The 20563-nt window shown below is 37.9% G+C and overlaps 1 protein-coding gene across 3 annotated transcripts; it reads right to left on the reverse strand.

The window, feature by feature from the left end:
* Positions 1–11545: 11545 nt before the first annotated feature.
* ankrd49 (ankyrin repeat domain 49) lies at positions 11546–18001 on the reverse strand. Of its 3 annotated transcripts, none has more exons than XM_071504897.1 (3): positions 17744–18001; positions 14862–15093; positions 11546–12309 (listed from the first exon to the last, which is right to left on the reverse strand). In XM_071504897.1, exons 2-3 carry the CDS (start codon positions 15084–15086, stop codon positions 11833–11835), a joined length of 702 nt encoding a protein of 233 aa, XP_071360998.1. In that variant the 5' UTR covers positions 15087–15093; positions 17744–18001; the 3' UTR covers positions 11546–11832. The 3 variants fall into 3 exon arrangements, with proteins under 3 accessions (XP_071360998.1, XP_071360999.1, XP_071360997.1); XM_071504898.1 differs by having other exon boundaries at positions 14862–15088; positions 17744–17801; XM_071504896.1 differs by lacking the exon at positions 17744–18001 and adding an exon at positions 17368–17722.
* Positions 18002–20563: the final 2562 nt, after the last annotated feature.

The following is a 20563-nucleotide window of genomic DNA, read 5'->3' on the forward strand; positions in this document are numbered from 1 at the left end:
CAGTGCAGTCCAAACTGATACTCCATAGTGAACTATGCAGAAAGTGTGATTGGTTGTGACACAATTTGTAGCAGAGAGTAGCAGTGAGCTGACAGAGGGAAAGTGGCGGAAAGATACAAATCACAACTTCCAGTCAGAACTTTCACAATAAAACCAGAGAGGGAATAGGATGCTGATTGTGACTGATTCTGGATTGCAATTCTACTCAAAAAGATTGTCATATGATCTTTTGGCCAGATTGCCCAACCCTACATACACCTTTGATAAAATTAATTTATATTTTTTTAATGTCTTAATGTAAAGAACTAAGCAAAAAACAGATCTATCTGTGCTTGCATAATGTTACACTTTATAGAATGGCCATTCTATCCTCTTGGCTTTTATTTTGAATTTTTTTTATTTTTAAATATTTAGCTGCTTCTGTGCCACCTGACAATCTTTCTTTATTGTTCAATTCAACAAGGAAAAATGAAAAAAAGGAATTTGCAAACACCAGAATTGGGCTGTTTCTTCCAACAGAAAATATTGAATATTTTGGAAATTATGAAAAAATATATCAATAAACTTAATACAACCTATAATGTCCTAATTGAGCTGAACATTGTAAAGTTTGAATGGAGTTACTATGTTGAAGCGTCTAGAGGAAGATACAAATCAAAAAATTATAATAAATATAAAGAATAATAATAATAAAGAATAATAAGAATTTTTGAACCTGTGAAGCACATATAGTGAGACTGTATTTGAAGCAACCCCGCTTAATCACAGGAATATCTATATTGCAGTTATTCATATGCATTTTTGAAAAGAATGTTAATTTAGAAAACACAAGACAAACTGCTATTTTTCATTTTGTCCAGAAGATGGTAGTAAAGGGACAAAATGGGCCATCATCCTGTCATAATCAAGCCATTATAATTTTATAGAAGACATAGAAAGTGTTTGGTATTTGCCTTCTAAAATCGGTATTGTGTGACTGCACAAATAACAGACTGCATATTTGCAGTCCTACCTTTATCAAAACTTGACATTTAATGACATTTAATCATGCATCATACTAAAGAGGGAAATTTTTGACTCTCCTCAGGGGTCTAAACCAATTACAGATGAGGACAGATAAAGAGAAGTAGACCAGTTATAAGTTTAAGTTCTGAGATGGCTGAGATGTTGATAAATAATAATAATAAAAAAAAACCTCCACATGAACAGTGGCAGATGGTCAGCACTGGTGTACCAACATACTGTATGTGTGAGTGTGGTGTAGAGCAATTTAATCCAGGGTTCAGCAGCGGATAGGGATTCAAATAAAATAAAGGATAACTTTTTGTTTAGGATCAACGATCAGAGCCAGACACTTGGTCTTTCATTAAAACTTTCATGGACTCAGAGTTTTCATTTACCTGATGGCCAGCAGCGAATGAGTCAATGTTTAAGCCTCTTCCTTAAGTGGGCACAGAGCAGGTCAGCAGGTAGGTATACAAACAGGCATACACATGTCAAAGCATGTGAGATCTGTGAAGACAGCTATGTTCTAGGCATTTTATATGTGGACATCCTTCAGCAAATGTACCAGTGTCACTCTCAGTCACACATTTGAAATTGTGTTGGAAATTTCATTGCAAATGCATTAAGTAAATATATGTTCCACCAGATGATTGAAACTATTGACATGATGATGATGATGATGCTTGTTGAAAAGACAGATCAACAAAGTCAGTAAGATCCATCCTCTGGAGACCCCAACTGCCTGTACCAAATGTCATGGCAATCCTTCTAATAGATATTTCAAAGTAGTGCACTGGCCAACCAACTGACCGACATAGCCATCATGTAGAAATGACACACTCAGGAGAATATCAGGCGAACGGTTTTGACATTATGTGCTTTGATGTCTGAATTCAAAGATCACAAGTGCCTCGCTGTCAAGCAAGCTGAGCAGATAATTGATGGCAAGAAGCAACTCATGAGCTTATCTCAGATTCAGCCTGTCAGTTATAAAAGACAGATTAACATATAATTACACTAGACTGAAGCATACATTCCGCTGACAGTGTGTAGGTCATTTTTCTATTGTGGTGATAAGATGTTCTATTATTTACCACTGCATCTCACAGAAAGATGTTCCTTGATTTGAACCCCACCAGGACTTTAGTTTCAGACTATTCCCCTCTCCCCCTTGTTCATGTCAGTACATCTGTAGAATCTCTTTGTTTTGTGTGGTATTGACTTTGCCCCTGTAATGGACCTGTCCAAGGAATCCATGCACTTCCTACCTGATGCATGCTGGGGCTAGCCGTAGGACCCATAATCCCAAGAAAACTAATCTGGTTCAGAAAATTTTCTAGATGGGTTAGATGCATGACAAAACACACCATTTGACACTTATGGTGGTTAGAGTAAAATACTTAAAGCACATATCTCTGTCAAGGTTATACGTGAAAGAAAGGGAAGAAGATTTCTTCAGACACCTTTAGGTAGTGCAGTATTTTAAAGACATTTTACATAGTTGCCATTAGGCTGCAATTAAAAACAAATGGATTAGTCCTGGTTCAATATACAGACAACTCAGTGTTAACATTATTTATACTATTATTTCTGATTAAACTACTAGAGAATTTTGATTGAATAGCTGCCAATGTGATCATAAGATCAGAATAGAAAAGGTATGTCCCAAAACAGTGTGCTGTGCCAGCTTCACTGGCATTTCGGTAACTTGTCTAACATAGGGAACTAACCTGTGCCATCAGACCTGCCTTTCAGCAAGGCTTTTCATGTTTGTTCCCCAGTCTCAGGAGCTTCAGAGCAGCTATGCCTCACTTACTGACAATCCTGTGGGTCTGAATGGATTCTTGTCACTTCCACCACAGCTTCAGATTCATGCTGAACACCAGAAGTGGATGTGCTACATGGAAGGAAAAAATATTTTGATCACATTCACATTCTTCAAGTGTTTACTCTATTCCCTTTGTCCCCTCAGTTATTCAAGAGATATCCTCATACTGTTGTATTTCTCAGACTTATTGGTTGTGTTGTTGTTCTTTAACGTTCAACTTTTACCTGAGCTGTAACTCTGTTCTCCAAAGCACCCAACTGGGAAAAAAACACAATTAAATGTTTGTGATTTTCTACTACTGATAAGAGCTCCTAGGAGAGTCCTGTTTGTGAGCTGGTGTAAAAGCAAACTGACATAACCCCAGATACCCTCAAACATAGATTTTCATGAACACACCCACACAGTCACACACTACACTGTAGCTGTGTTAATTTGCCTTTTCTGTTTACTATAATTTCTTCCATACTGCCAGCACCCTTTCCTTCCCTTGAGAGAGACTGTGGTCAAATAAAATAATATATCACAATATATGCAATTAAAAGAAGTTGTGAAGTTTGTAAATCCTGACATGGATTCCCAGAAGATACAGTTAGATATATATATATATATATATATATATATATATATATATATATATATATATATATATATATATATATATTTATATATATGTTTGGGCACAGTGAAAGATGCAAAATTATGCCAATGATTTTTCCTCTAGAGACTGGTTCCTCTAGATAAAAAGAGGGAATAAAATCACTAATAGGTTGGTTGATAAAATGTGGCAGAATGAAGAGCAGATTTACATAAACCCAGCTGATACCGGGACTCTGATCTCCCACTCTAATCTCAGAAACATGACTGCTCCAAGGTAATGTCAATTTTTTATATTCAAGCAATTTCTTTGCACACTAATGTAAAAATCTTAGAATATAACATATCTGAAGTTAGTGAAAAGTCACCACTTACCTTCCCATGCCATATCACACAAGATCTGAACCTGTTTGCAGTCCTCATATAGTGATTGAGTCAAGGCTGTGTGACTCTGTAGGAGTGAGCCGTCTGTGGACATAGTGACCAATATGTTTTTTATATACAGCTAAAGAACTCTCCCCATTTCCTGAGAAAATTAATTTTGCTATTTAAGAAAGACCGAGAGAAAACAGTTTTACCGATTATGGTCCAATAAGATGTGGTTACAATAATTCTTTTTCACCTGCACAGGATTAACTATACATGTCTTTTCATTTTTTCGATGAGCAAAAAACATTATTATGTCCGTGCAAACATGTTATTCCCAATGAATGCATATCACCACTGAGCAAATGTTGACTAATCCTGTGTGAATTAAACAACCTTATCGCATGTCAGCACAGTTTGTCAACATAGTAAAGCATTTAGCAACTAAAGAGCCAGATATTTCCATCAGGAGTTGGTGGTGACCAAAAAACAGAGCTCAGTTATTAGTCTTCATCAGAACTAATGTGCTTTATCTATACCAACTTTTGCCATATAGGCTTTACAAGTGCCAGGGAGCAGGACCTCCTCTAAATGCAGCAACTGCGAAATGATTGCAGAGACACACGCAGACAAGCCACAAAAATAGAGCAGGACGGAAGGACCATAAAGCCTAATGACCCTTGTTTCTACCAGTGTTTAACCAGCTTTCCAGTGACAGCCAAATGAACCTGCACTGCACCCACATCACTGCTGTCATCCCACCGATGCTCCTCTTTGTCCTCCTCTTGCTCTTAAACTGAATTTTTGCATTCACAACACAAACTTCATTCTCCTTCTGGTTTAATCAGCTGCCAGCCAATTATGTTACCTGCAGTTTAAATGTAATTGCTAAGTACACTGCAGCTCTGCGTCCCTATGGTGAAATGTGTCATCGATGTCATTTTCGCAAATACATCACAGGGCTCTGTATGTTCCTCACAATACAGGTGTTTATTTGACCTTAAATCTGTGGTTTATAAAGCCCCGGTTCTAGTGTTGATTAAAGAAAATGCCTTAAAGATAATGAATGAAATAATGATTATTTCTTCTTGCCCTTTCCTTCTACAAATATTAGAAGTGTTACCTTTAGGAAATTACTGCTGAAGTAATTGGCTGTTTTCTCATTTTCAAAGCAAAGACCTTTTTTACTTTGCGTGTTCATTCTTATGCTGTGCAGTGAAACTTCAGATAAATGTACAGAAACATTAAGTGATGCTCATAATGGGGCAAATTGATGCTTTTAATGTGATTGACAAGAAGATTTCACCTGCTAATGAATGGATATACAAGATTATGCAACATATGAACTTTAGCGGTGTTGGTTGGTGTTATTTTTAAACTTGGACAGGTTTCTTGCAGTCTTTGTGCTAGGCTAAGCTAATCACCTCCTGGCTGCAGCTCCATACAACTATTAAAGTAATATCAGTCTTCTCATCTAAGGTGATCTAACTACTCCTTTATTCAAAATTAAATTTTGAACAATGCGTTTGGGGAGCTAGGATTCATAGTTATACTGGATGACTGCAATTCACATGATTCACGTGATTTGCATGCTGTTATACCAGAGAATAATTTGTTGACTGCAACAATCACAGTCAATTGATTGGAAAAAGAAATAATAGTCTACAGGTGAAACAACTGTTTATGAACATTAATATGGACAACAGACAATTGCTTTTAAGAGCTGTTGTCTTAAAGCTCTTCTTATCAGGTCTAAATGTATACCACGAACAACAGAGACAGCATTGTAATGATCTTTTTTTGCAAGAAGCCAAATAATATTATCCGCATCTCATGAACCAAAAGTTTATTGTTTGCTATTTCATATAAACACAATGGAAGGAAGAACATAAATTCATTTATCAAGAAAGAAATGCAATGCACAAATACAGCCTTCTATAATATACATATATATGTATATATGTGACTTCCATTGTGTGGTGATTGCTGGGTGGGTGTACTGAAAAGTGATGAAGGACACCTGGTGTAAAGATCGGCCTGTGTTTACACACTGTAGTTCAAACTAGCTTAAAGATTCAATACTAAAAATTACATACTTTAAACATGAGCAAATTGATCAGGATTTAACAACAGCTCTTTGTCAATGTGAGAAAGTGGAACACTCGCTACACATTTTCAGTGTAAACAATAAAGCCACTTACCACATCTATAACTTTCTTTCCCTTGTTATCCTGTTTTAGGGAAAATAGATTTAGCCTATTTCAGTGAAGACAGTATACAAGTGCAGGCACATTGTTGTGTACATAAACTAGTTCTAATCATGTCAAAGCCGTCTATATACTCTAACCCCCTTTAGGTGATTACATTGTGATTGCTGTTTTGATTTTTTAATAAGCTGAAAAACAACAACGACTTCTCTGAAGAATGAACGCATTTATGTTGTCACTTTTCTCCAGTTATTGACCTAAGTAAAATTACAGGTCAGGAAGAAAGCCGTGTTTTGAAAAGAAATCATTGTCTTACCCACATTATGCTTCTTCATGTGCTGAGTGACACAGAATAAGCTGAAAAGCGACAGAAGCATAAATAATTATGTGTTGGGAAGAAAGGAACAAAAGAAAGACACTGGCTTCACTCTGTTTTTTAATGCAAATGTCTTAACTCCTGCTGCGAGTCTGTAGGTTGTGGCGTCCTTACATTGCTGGGAGCTGCAGGTGACAAACCCAGCGATGTATCAAGTCTGAACTAGAAGAAGGATTAATTTGGCACGAGTAGGGGGCGGGTGAATGTTTTGGCACAGAATCGCAGGCTGCCTCACTGATTAAATGCTAAACCCTTCATCAACCATTTTCTCCCTAAATAAATAACTGCATAAATATACCTAATCATTGCCTCATCTAACATACTGTAGCCTACATGTTGCAGCTGTGTTGGTGTGCCGGCCGAGGGTGGGTACAACGGGTGATGGTGCCTTTGCAGTCAGGGGTCTGAGGCTTTTAAACAGCTTGCCAGAAGAACTCAGCTGCGCAAGATTTTTACCTGGTTTTGATGCATTTCTGCAAACCTATTTTAAAAGAGAGGCTTTCTATAGATGATTTTTTAAATGTGCTTTTACTGTGTATAGGCCTATGTTTTTTTGGTGTTTAGGTTCTGTTATCTGTTGTTTGGGTCACACTGGTTATGCTTTCATTGCTTTCATTCATTTTTAAATGTTTGCAAACTAGAAAAGTTGAGAAGTTAACACAAACATTGAAAAGTGCCCAATATTTAAAATCATTCCTAGGTGCAACCCTTTAACCACATCTGAAATTTAATGGCTTCTTTCCTGGCTCGTGCTCCATCTCTCCGACAAGTTTGGTCCAAATTGGTTTCGTACTATTTGCGTCATCCTGCTGACAGACAAACAAGCAAACCAACTAACAGACACAGGTGAAACCATGGCCTCCTTGGTGGAGATAATAATGACTAACGTGTTATGAGAAAGGAGTTGCTCATACTTAACTGGAAAGCGTTTTAGTATCTTTCAGATGACTGTTTTGGTTTTATGGCCTGAAACTTTACCATTTCGTTTCACTCTTGCCACTCTCCAAAAAACAAGACTAGGTCAACACCCATGGTCAATATGTGTAGTTGAGGATGTTGAAAATTGCTGTAAAACTGCTATAAACAACTGACATCAAGGTGTCTTATTTGTATTGTGCCTTGTATATGTATATGTACTTGTAACATGATCACTCAGAGAGAAAGTTAGAGGCAACAGAATATCTTTCTTTTTTTCTCATAAACAACGCACAGTCTCTGTCTGGGTAAGAAACTGCCACTGCCTCTCTGCCACTCACTGAACAGTGTAGACGTGAGTGAGGGCCGTCCTGGCGACTGTTGCTAAGTCTTTTTTTTTTTTTTTTTAAGTCTGTACATCTAGTGACAAATGTGCTAAGTTAGCAACACGGCAGGCTGTGAACACCCAGTAATAGAAACTTTTCAAGCCAATTTGAAGGAGCAGCAGCCAATGGGGAAACTCCAAACTTGTGGTATTCAGTTGACCAATGGTGGAACTATGATCATCCAACTCTATCACTCACTGAGTCAGTCACAGGCATTTGTGATTATAGTTCTATATGAAACAAACAAACAAACAAACAAACAAAAAACAAAAAAACAAACCCTCTGATAAACCCATCGTAGTTGCTAAAACAGCTTTATAAGGCAGTAATATGTGAATGTTGTGAAAAAATCCCTAATGTCTAATTAAAATAATATATCCTCTAACCTGAACCTTGACCGCTACCACTAATTCCAACCCTTTTCGGATTAACATAAATCTACAGTAGTTCCACCCTTAACTCTTGAACCAAGTCTTAACATTCAAACAGCCCTTTGAAAATGTGAGGAGTTTCATTATTTTCACTGACAAAATGTCCTCTCTCTAGAGAGAGTCAAATTAGTCCTCACAAAGATAGATTACACAGAGCACGCACGCACGCACGCACGCAAGCACCTTGTGTACCTTAGGCATATTTTTGAGCAGCCACTTTACAGCACCAGTCTCTGTGTATTTAGTCTCTGCAGAACTAAGGAGGTAGATTCAACTGATTATCTGATTTAACTGCACTGGATATTTAGGTCAGAGAAATACTCTTACTTGCTGCCTACCAGAAGCAGCCCACATCAAAAATGTTGCTAGATTTAAACTCCAAAAGTAGATATATATATGCACTAAGACTCTGAAGACATGCAAATAGGTCGTATTAGTGACACTAATTTGAAGCATTTTTCTGCAAGAGCACAAGGAGAAAGACACAGTTACATCACACTGACAATTTGATGTCAATGAACAATATTGTTAGAACTAACTTTGTTGATCAGAGAATAACTGTCCTCTGTGAGCGCATCCGGATTGAGGACCGAGTATTAACACTACAAAAGACTGTTTTCAGAGAGCTGGGGACAGTTCTTACATTCAGATATTGATTGCATCTCCTCCAAGTACTGATGTGTGAAAGGGATGAACCTGTCTCTTACCTGTCTCATCATTGCCTGGAGCTACAGACTCTTCTGGGATGCTGGTGCCTTTGAATCTTTATCTAATCCAGTTTAATCATTCTGCAGCATCTCTTATTGCCGTTCTTATTCTTATGGAATAATCTACTAATTTAATTGCAGGTACGTCAAAACAGAATTGAAATCAATCCAAAACTGTATAATCTATACTGTATGAGGTCATCCAGCTGCAGGCTGACTCCTGTCTAAATTGTGAATTATACAGGAAAGGCCAAAGGCACAAATCAAACTGACCAGGTGACAAACCTCTCGCTATGTAACTATTCACTTAAACTTGCAAAAAACACTTACTAGCTGTTTGCTACTGAGGTAATAAAATTACAAAGTCACTACCAAACTCGACTCTGTTTACACAGCTTTTCACACCATGTACTGTATATGAACACATTCTCTTTTATTTAGTTATTTTTTTCCACTAGGTATGTTAAGCTATTTTTTCATTTTTCTATTATATATATTTTGATAGGTGTTGTGTTGTTGCAGGTGCTCTGTTGCATGTGCTACAACCCAGTGTCATTTTATGTTCTGATGTAAGTTCACTTCTTAAAAACATTAAAATAAATTTAAAACAAAGAGAGAAAAAAAAGAAGTAGCAGTAGCCTGTGGCTGCACATCACGCTTCCTGTAAATTTGTATTCAGCATTAACTCTGAGAGGAAAGAAATTACTACATACTTCCCTGCCGGTAGGGATGAATTTATTTTGTTTCCATTTTTTAAGACTAGATATTAGATATTGGAGCCCGACATTTGTTTTATCCCGAAAAAGCCTTTTGTTTTCTGAGGTTGTTACTCTAAACTTGCACTAAATATTAGCTGCTGGCTGACACTGCTCACTGATATTAATTTCATCCTGCAGGCTTAGATTACTTGTGTTACTTGAAGTTACGCTTTGATTGGAAAGGCGTCAGGATAAACAGCTCAGAATCACTATGACCATGCAAAAGAGTTAGTTAAAAACACTCAAAATACAGTGTTTTATCTTTGCCTTTGCTCTAGAATTTTCATGTGCAGGCTGCAGTGTCTTGTGACTATATACAAGTGATGGGTAACAGCAGGAAGATAACAGTGCTTGTGTTCACTTTAAGTGCTGTCCTCTACATAAGCCATGAAAGACCAGTACTTACCTATTAAGACCAAGCTATTCTTGAACCAGAAGCACCTTGCCATGCTGTCGTTTAAAAGTACATTCTAATGACAAAAGCTGTTTAGAGACGCTCTGTGACCAAGTATCCTTGTTGCTATGAATACATAAACAAATAGAGTATTTCAGCGTGACTATGGTTACCATGACACAATTCCCCCCACCAACCCAGTCTCTGACAAAACAGAACACTGTAGAAGGTTTCCAATTACAGGACAGGTCATGATCATGACATGACACTGATCATCAACATATCTTGACATCGGAATGTGTGAGTGAGTCTGAGTGTGTGGACAAGATGTCATAGTAACCTGTTTCCAAACCACATGTGAGAAATATCTTTGGGTTTTTGGATTGTTCGATGAATGAAAAAAATTACTTTGCAAAAAGTGAAGGACTTCCACTATTTTCAGATGAACCAAGAAATTAATTGGTAAAACACTGTCGCAATACCTATTGAAATAATAACTGTATAAGAATAATTTGTAATTTTTTTTGTAAAAAAATCAAGAGATTTGTTCGATTGGGATTTAAACAAGACACCTGACAGTTTTAATGAGCCACCGCGGGTCTATTTACATCAGCTGTGTGTCGACATGCACAGTGACAGAAGAAATTACAGGGCTATTAAAAACCTCAGCAGTAATTTTGTAATAAGAACAATTCTACTTCATTAATGTCAAAAATAAATTGCTTTCAGAGACATCTGAGATTCTCTTAGTAATGACTGTCTAATCTCACCCTGAAGTTAAGCTTTGTGAAAGACAGGCTGCTTTCAGTGAGTATCCTAACTGCCATTTTTATTCAACAAATATGCTGCACAGACTGCTCACTATTACTAGAATACTGTACACTGAATTGCAGTACAAAAAAACATTGTCTGAAATTGTCCACAAACGCCATATGGCATTCTATTGGTGTCATTCAGGGACTATATTCTGGGTTCACTTAAGGTTGGAAAGAGTGGGCTGACTTTCCACAACAATGTTAGTTTGCAGTGAAATTTACACCAGTACTCCTCAGATTTGAAATTCAAGGTACATAGTGTATCTTGAATGAAGTGTCCAAGGAGGACACTTGCATTTACTGTTGCAAGTGTATTAACACATCCCACGGCACAGACCAGAACTGCTGCTTTTATACAGCTGCTAACAGTGAATCTCAAGGGCTTCTGCAACAAAAGCACAACTTCAAGTATAGCAAAAATGTGGTATAATGCTTGAATACTTAAAAACCTTGTGCCATTCATCTGAGGACAGTGGCCATTTACTCTGCAGTCACTGAAAAATCACTTAACCTGACATCTGTGAAGTCTTCACAACTTGAGTGGGCTACTTGAGGTATGTAGCTGCTGCATATCTTCCTCTGGCTCAAGTGGGTGGGTCATTGGAATATGAGAGGGATACAAGAAGTTATCTTATAGACATATATGAAGAGGTGCTAAATACAGAATATAATAGTGACGCCTGCGTAAAAAAATCTTATGAGAAAAATAAATGAAAACTTGGGCATTAGGTTTTCAAGGATCAATGATGCAAGGCAATATAACTCCAAAGATACAGCGTTCCTTTATTTTGATGACCATGAAGATCAACACAACTTTGATTTTTTCGTTCTGCAAAAATGCAGACGGTTTGCGTTCTTCAGTTTTTCTCTGCCATACATGATAATAAACCTAATATCTTTGAGTTCTGGACAGTTGGTTGCACCGAGAAAAAAAAAAAAAAAAGTAGGCAAAACAATCAATAAACTTATAAATGGCAGATTAATTGATAATGACATAGCTATGGCCATAAATATGTAAATGTGAGAATTTATGTGCACCTGTGATTTTGTTCATGACACGGCTACCACATTGACACAGTCCTCTACTATCTCAAACAGGAAGTGATGTGGGCCACTACGTCGGGCCACCTCACTAGCCGTCTCCCTGCTGCTGCTGTGGAGCCCTGGCTTCAGGTGTCGCTGAGAGAGGAGCAGCTCTAGGGTATGGGCTGAGTCTTTTTTTGAGGAGCTGGTGTGTGAAGCAGCCAGGTGTAGGGGTGTGAGCCCACCGTTGGTCTGGGCGTTCAGTTCAGCTCCATGCTGCAGGAGGAAACTCACCACAGAGATGCGGCTCCAGCGGCAGGCGCTGTGGAGGGGCGTCCAGCCGTCGATGGTGCGGGGATTGACTTTAGAGCCGGCAGTGAGTAAAGCAGACACAACGTCGACATGGCCGCTGTATGCTGCGCGGTGCAGTGGTGTGTAAGCATCCTCATCACAGCAGTGCACCAGTTGAGGATCAGCAGTTAACAACCTATGGACTGTTGAAAGCTGGAGGAAAAGCACAGATATGCTCAGGGTCAGGAAATAACAAGCTAACCACTTGAGGAGGTCATGCAATTGGAATTGTTACATCACTCTGATGATTTTAATCCTGTTCGAGCCATTAATATGCATCATTTTTTACCTCTCTTTAAATTAAAAATTCTAGACTTCATTGTCTTCTACTCTGAGAGATTATGTGGCCTCCCTGTGAACACATACATCAGTATTTCTGGAGTTAAATTTCCTTCTTCATCTGTGAGAAAACTGCACTGAGGACACTTAGCTAAGGCCTGACCATCTCAGAGGGAGGCAAGCCTGAACCCTTGTTGGAAATAGTAAACAGAATATTAAACAAGAGAGTGACAATTAAATAACTAAACCCTTAATCGATAATGAAAAAAGTTGAGCGATTGATAAATTAATTTGGCTAATTTGCTGATATTCACCAGAGCCTGGCTTACATGTGCATGGCAGGAAATAATATAGACACTCAAAAGTACTGTGTGGAATCTTTAGCTGCTAGTGTTGCTTTAAGAACAATGTTTGGTGAGCAGCTTGTACTTTGTGCTAACGTTTTGTATGTTGAGGTAAACAATTACATGGAAGTAGAGTTATTAAAAACATTAAATCAGGTTGAGGCTGATTTTTCTTCTCCATGCGAAGCCAGGGATGTTGATACCAGAAATTTTGAAAATTTTTTGACATTAATATTCTCGATAGCACAGCAAAAAACAGAAAACAACAGGGGCTGCTGCTGAGTGTGTGAACAGACATGTGCGCATGCACGCACAAGTTTCAGGGTGAATAAAATGTGTTTGTTCTTTGTTCACTGATATCCACCTGTGTCACTTATTGCCTTGTGGTATACAAAGTCACACAGCGATTCCATTCCTCAGTCTATTTCTGCTTATTTACAACTAAATGTTGGCTTTGCTGCAAAGGGCAGCTGTGTACTCTGCAGTGATATATTTCTGGCTGGCTTTGCTTTAAAGGTTCTAAATCTATTCTGATTTAATATCATTCCATGGCTATCTTTGAAAGCTTTCTCTTAGATGTTTACAAATTTGGCACTATTACCCTAAAGTATTGTGAGAGGGTTATAGGTGCAACACAAGATGCTTCTGCTGTGCTGTGCAGCATTTGTTACTCCTTGATAATCTTAATATAAATCTACACAAAACAACCACAGCAAGACTTCAAGGAGCAAGGGTACATAATTTATTCCTAAACAGCAGTCAGAGTAGTCAGTCTCTCACAGACACATTTATTAGACTCTAATAGCTCTTTATCAAATGTAATAAACTGATAACATCAAAGCAGGCACACAAACAGCATCCAAGTTACTGACAGAATTACATAATAACTGCATGTGGTTACACACTCCTGTGTTTGTTGGTGTGAGTGAGGCAGGGATGAGGGCTGCACTATATATCCTTGTGACTGTCAAGCTCACCTTTCAGCACAGCCACCACCTTAACACAAGACGCTATGTCAAGATACAACTTCGATCAGTGGCAGCAGCATATGTTCCAATTCTAAGCAAAATGCTTGTGCACAATTAGTATCTTTTAGCAAGTCCGTACTCGTGTTAATTTAGACCAAGAATGAGCATACAGACATGCAATAGATCCAGACATGAAGGAGGATAAACAATTAAGTCTGAAAAGATGCACTTCAGTTTTTTAGTTTTGTTTGAATTGTGACTTCAGAAGGAGTCAATAATGTGCATTACACATGGTGAGAGTCTTAACGTGCTCTGCGGCATGCTGGGAATATTCATGTGTGACGCTCAAATATTCACTGAAAAAAAATATGTGAGTGACCTGGTTGATTTCAGGTACCAAATAAATGCCAAAACACTAAAGGCTGGAAGGCCTGATTGCTGACATGATTTAAACATCTTAAGTGATCACTACTTGCCTTCCTCCGGCCTCCAGACCTGACAAATAAAACTATCAAATAAATAAAAAATAAAAATGAAATTATCAGCTTCCTCCACTGGTGTAATTAGCTCTATAATTACTTACTTTTTTTTCCAATCTGACAATCAGATTAACTTCCTCTTGGCAGGGCAGCTAAGTGGTTAGCACAGTTAGAAGATCCTGCATTCATACAACACCAGTGCTTTTCTGTGTCTGTCAATTTACACGTTTACTCTCTGTTTGCGTGTGTTCCCTCACAGCTCAAAAGACATGCTGTATAAACTGTATGCAGTCTGGGTTGCATCATATCTCCATGTCTCATGGGTTAGGGTTAGGGTTATGAGAGTGAGAGTAAAGAGAATCCTTTACATGGCTTTGCTAATTATGTTTTATGCATTTGTTAACAATAAATATAGGCTGTTTTTCAGGCCATTAGAGACACTGACCTCTAGTTTCATGGCAGTAAGTCCTCATGGAAAGCCAGTAACGATGTAAGCTAAGAGAGTGGAAAAGTGGGGCTACTTGAGAATTAATGCGCTGCATGGGTTGACCCTGTAGCAGTCATCTCAACCTCAGACCCAATATAACCCCTTCTTAACACTGCCGTAGCACAACAAGTAAAGCTTGGTCACTTACGCGATTGTTTTCCGCTGCCCACAGAAGGAGCTCTGCTGGTTTGTCTTTGAGAGTTTCCTCCTTTTCTATATACCACTCCTCGCTGTGGTCCCCCTCCTCCTCCTCATCCTCCTCCTCTTCCTCCTTATCCTTGCTACCGGACCACAGGCTGCTGGCCCCACGGGGGATCAGATGTCCATGTGTGTTCAGAAGCTCCAGCTGATTAAAATCTTCAGGAAACTCCATCACTGCTCTGTGATCTCAGAGAATCCAAGACATACAAAGACAAAGACAAATCAGACAGATGTACAGACTGAACTCATGAAGAAGAAATTAAAATCAGAGATGGAGGAGAAGGTACGAGAGAATGTTGAAAACTGAATCGTTAAGAATAATATTAGTATTCAATAACTTTACCTGAGGTCAATTTCATACAACCCCCCACATATTGATCATTTCAATTTGCTTATTAATATTCTCTGTCTAGTGTAATTAAAACATCATTTCAAATATTCACACTGGCCATGAAAAGAACTGCCTTAGGATGTTTTTGTTACTCTGTTGTACCTTGATTCTGAACAGAGCAAGACTAATGAACTTTTAAAATCTAGTTTTAAAACATTCATCACTTAATTTCTTGTTGCTTTTTGTTGCCAAATTTAGGATTCACTATCGAGGTCCTACAATCTGAAATTCCTGTGCTTATTTAGCTCCAAATGTGACATTTAATCTGTGAGATTATCAAAATACAATAAAGCTCTTTGTTTTTTTTGGCTCTTGCTGCTGATCCTGTCTAGTGATGGCCAAGTTTCTGACATATCTGACCAAATGATTAGTCAAGAAAATTATTAATCAATTATGCAGATTTATAGAAATTGGAAACTGCAACTTGTATCTGTAGAATTATCTCTGACCTTTTACATTTTCTTTTCTATTTTGCATTGTACAAACACACAAAAATCTGTTATGTGGAATGATGAGACATACCAGCATGACATGCCCCATATTTTTTTTAAAAAGTTGGGACACTGTGTAAAATATAAATAACAGAATGCCTGATGTGCAAATCATGTAAACCTATATTTAATTATAAATAGAACAATGACAACATATCAAATGCTGAAATGCTTAAATTTCATTGTTTAATGAAAAATATATGCTCAATTTGAATTTGATGCCAGCAACATGCTTCAAAAAGTTGGGACAGGGGCTGCATGGAACACCTTAGGTTTGATCTTCAGGTCCTCAAGCAGCACTGCATTAAAAACAGACACGATTCTATAGTGGAAATCACTGCATGGGCTTGGGAAAACTTCTGAAAACCATTGTCTGTTAATCGCTGCATCCACAAACGCAGGTTGAAACTCTACCATGCAAAGAAGAAACCATATCTAAATATGATCCAGAAATGTCGCCGACTTTTCTGGGCCCATGCATTAGTGCCCATGGCTCTGGTATCTTGCACATCTGGGAAGGCACCATCAATGCTGATGTTACAACAGCATGGCTGTGTAGTAGAAGAGTCCAGACACTAAACTGGCCTGCCTGCAGTCCAGACCTGTCACCCGTTGAAAACATTTGGTGCATCATGAAATGAAAAATACGACAAGGGAGACCCCGAACTGTTGAGCCGTTGAAATCCTATATCAGGCAAGAATGGGACAACATTTCATCTTCAAAACTCCAGCAGCCGATCTCCTCAGTCCCCAAAACATTTACAGAGTGTTGTTAAATGAAGAGGTGATGCAACACAGTGGTAACCCTGTCCCAACTTTTTTGAAACGTGTTGCTGGCATCAAATTCAAATTGAGAATATATTTTTCATAAAACAATACCATTTCTCAGTTTCAACATTTGACATGTTGTCTTTGTTAAATTTTTAATCAAATATGGGTTTACATGATTTGCACATTATCGCATTCTGTTTTATTTACATTTTACAGTGTCCCAACTTTTTTGGAAATGGGGTTGTAATATTTTGTCCACTCTATTTACATCAATAAAGGGAAGACAAATTAGAAACATCTCGCAGTCTAATGAGTCAAACAGCACCACACACTGCATCTTCCAACACCTCTACTGAACAGTTTCAATAAAAAATAACAATAAGTAATAATAAGCCACAATAAGTAAGTATTAATAGAGTAGTACCGTAGTGTAGCTAGCTTTAGTTTTAGCTAAGTGCTAGCCTCAGTTTTTGCCTCTGTCTTAATGATCACTTTCAGTTCATTTGTGTTCGTCACCTGATCAAAACAGAGATGGCAGTCCGCCGGCTGCCTGTACAGTAAACAGAACTGCAACTTGGGAAACTGGTTAACAATCTTAACATTGCAGCGGAAGAAATATGATTTCATCCAGACGGTTAGAAAGTATTCGGGGATACTGAAAATAGCGTCCGCAGAGCGGTAAGTGTTTTTAAACTACTTTGTGGGTCTCTCATTGCCGATTAATTATCTTGACATGGATGGACTTGCATGTATGCTAAACACAGACTGTATATGAAGATTTTTAAATGAAATAAGCCTACCGTCTCTGGTGTTGATACATGACAAGTTACACTTTAATACGCCTGACTGTTAATTTGGTTGTAGTAGTCATGGTTGAATTCACAAGGCCGATTACGCCAGCGTTCCATTTCCGTTAACGTTACATTCTGTCCAACGGCTCTATGTTTGAAATTTGCTCTAACGTTACATTCTGGCCAACGGTTCAGAGACTGAAATTTACGTTGACGTTACACGCGGGTGTCGAGGCTAACACAGGAGCAATATTTATGGTGTCAGGACCGCATCTGTTCTCACTCAGTCGGGAGATTTAACCAATGTGCTTATAGCCTAATAGTCCTAATAGTCTCTTATAGCGTCTCGGATTTAATGACTTTAAAGAAAATGTTTCACCCTCACCTTCCAGTTTTGCGGGTTGTAAACAAACCACGACCTATTGTAGCAAAGATATGTGGGTTACGTAGTTGTTTTCCAGGTTAGCGTCAGTGAGATTTACTTTCAAGGGACTCCACTACCCATAATTGCTGGCAGGTTCCTTTTCTTCTTCGTCGACTTAATCCCATGTGGTCGGGACGCCGTATCTGGCGGTTTCTGCCATCTGTTATTATGGATGCATTATAAGACACTGTAGGTGATGTTTCATAACTACCCTCTCACAGTTTTCTACACGGTTTTTTTAATTTCGGTTCGTCTCTCTTACTCCCCACGTCATCACTGTGTGCACAGTATAAAGTTTGCAAGGTGTTCAATGGCAGTCTTTATCATTTATATTAAATCTCTCTAAAAAGCCATTTGATTTCTTTTTCTTTTTCAGATGAATTAGCTGGAACATTATTGTATTTCATGAAAATGCCTGTGTTCTCTCACTACTACATTTGTGAACATTAAGAGTAAAACTGGAAAGCTTTGGCGGCTCAAAGTGGTAAGGTGATGAAAAACAAATCATCATGGACAAAATATCACAATGTTAAAAAAAAAATGCCCAGAATCAACACATATTTTATTTGATATGTGTAACTATAAATAAGTATCTAAATTTAAATTTAACTAAGTATTGGATTCTCCTGACAGGCAAAAATTAGAGGGGCAGGGCCTATGCTAAGGAGAAGACAGTGTTGCACTGAAGTTGAATGCTCATGGGGCTCAACCATGGAATAAGACTTTATCCATCCAATTCTGAATGTTGCACGAACAGTGAAAAATAGACAAAAGTCTAAGTGATAACACGGGAAATTAGGGAGGAAACTTTGTACAATGAATTACAATAATGCCCGGTTCTTTTGGAGGTTTCTCCCTGTTAAAAGGGAGTTTTTCCTCCCCCCTGTCGCCAAACGCTTTCTCTTTGTGGGAACTGTTGGGTTTTTCTCTATAACAAAGTAAGGTATCGGCCTTACCCTGTAAAGTGCCTCAAGATAATGTATATTATGATTTGGCGCTATACAAATAAATTTGAATTGAATTGAATATTGTACTGTTATGTCTTTGTGTTTATTATTTGGTTTGTTTAGTGTGACCTAGACTGTTATGTATGATCTGTTGATCTGCATTTTGGTTTTAGTTTTTGGTTATTTATGTCATGTTTTTGTTTAATAATAATAATAATAATAATAATAATAATAATAATAATATAAAATATATCTGACAGGTTGTAGTTGTCTGTTACATGCAGCATCCATTTATTTTATTAAAAAATGCTCAAGAGACAGTTCAATCTAAATATTTTTGCCTGATTATGGTTTATTGTGTTGAACCCAACGTGATTTTAAGCTGTAAAGGTTTGAACTGAAAGATGACTTGTTTTCGTATGACATCACAAATAAATTGTCGGGTTTAATGCCATCTTACTTTTCAGAATATTATCTTCATTGTTGGTTCTGTTGCTGTTTGTATAAATCAATGATTTCAAACCCAGAGCAAGTCCTGTAGAAGTCTTCTTACACATCCATGATGTCTGTTAGCATAGCATTCACGAACACCCAGAATGCAGTTCGCTTGTTCTGGAGGGAGTAACACTACTACGCATATTCATAATGTGAAAGTAACCCAGAAGCCAGAAACTTTTTCAGCATATGCGCCATGCAACCATTCACAGAACTGGGGTGTCCAGTAAGATGCCGTGTTGAGCCACAGCCTCAACACGGCATCTTACTGGACGCCTCATAACAGAGGCTGTGGTTAACTCTTAATAAATTTGAGACAGCACTTTACTAAAAGCACTCCAAAGATTCAAAATGGAAAACCAAAGTATCAGATTGACCAGATTGACGACCATGACTATGCTATGGAAGTTAGCTTGGCTGACAAAAAGAAAGACTCTGCCCATACAACTCTGAGCAAGTCTTCAACCTGACCAAGCTAGAGGCCATTCAAAGCAGGAAAAGAAAATTTGAGGAACAACTGGTGCAAATTAGAGTACAAACTAAACAAAGTAGCTTCATGATTGCTAGTTTAATTAAATTTTTGGTATCTGAAATTTAAAGTTGTGACAGAGAGGAATGAAAACACGAGAGCAGACATTGTAAAACTTTCACAAATTAGTCACTGCATGAGCCACATCTCTTGTCTCCTCTTGTCTCTGTTGGATAGGAGCACCGTAATAAAATAAGCCTAATGTCTCTGTGTGTGCTCACTATTGCTGAGATATACATGGCATTGCGCTGCTTGGTAATCTGATGTTTGGTTGTGCTTGAGCTGGTAAAATGATTAAAATAGCAAATATAGAGCTCCATAATAATATATAAGAAACTTTAATATTAGTCGTACTGATGAAGTCATAATAATACTTCTGAGCCCCAACATTAATGTACCATATAATAACATGTTCACAGAGACTCAGAGACACCTCAGGAATAATTTGCTTGCTGATGTTGGGCCATTGTGCATCAGTTAATTGAAGGATCTACCGCCCATAGATCCCATCTCCTCATGAAAACCTGAATTGTAACAGGGAAAATGGAACATATAATTTACTTGTGTCACATGAACTAATTATTTGTCAGCCAAATGTGAAGTGATGAAGCCCTTTCCTGGAAATTATGGCCATCCAATGAGACAGAGTAAAAGAGGACAATGGAAAATATGTTATTTCCTTTTTCTTTATGCTGAAACAGGAGGAAGCCATTTTTAATGTTCAAGATAAATTTACTTGACATTCAGGAAATTAAATTAAGCAACATAGTGCACCTCACAGGCCAATCATTGTAGCTTTGGGGCTTAAAA

The sequence above is a fragment of the Trachinotus anak genome, unplaced genomic scaffold, assembly GCF_046630095.1.
Source record: "Trachinotus anak isolate AG129_WGS33_773 ecotype Australia unplaced genomic scaffold, CSIRO_AGI_Tana_v1 ptg000019l, whole genome shotgun sequence".
Classification (NCBI taxonomy): domain Eukaryota; kingdom Metazoa; phylum Chordata; class Actinopteri; order Carangiformes; family Carangidae; genus Trachinotus; species Trachinotus anak.

What these genes read in the sequence shown, in the direction of transcription:
- ankrd49 (XM_071504896.1), bottom strand. Translation starts at nt 17,387, where the DNA reads ATGTATCAACACCAGAGACG. An exon ending in ATGTATCAACACCAGAGACG is followed by an intron (nt 15,094 to 17,367) that starts GTAGGCTTATTT and finishes CTGAGATCACAG; the next exon opens with AGCAGTGATGGAGTTTCCTG. An exon ending in GGGCAGCGGAAAACAATCGC is followed by an intron (nt 12,310 to 14,861) that starts GTAAGTGACCAA and finishes CTTTTCCTCCAG; the next exon opens with CTTTCAACAGTCCATAGGTT.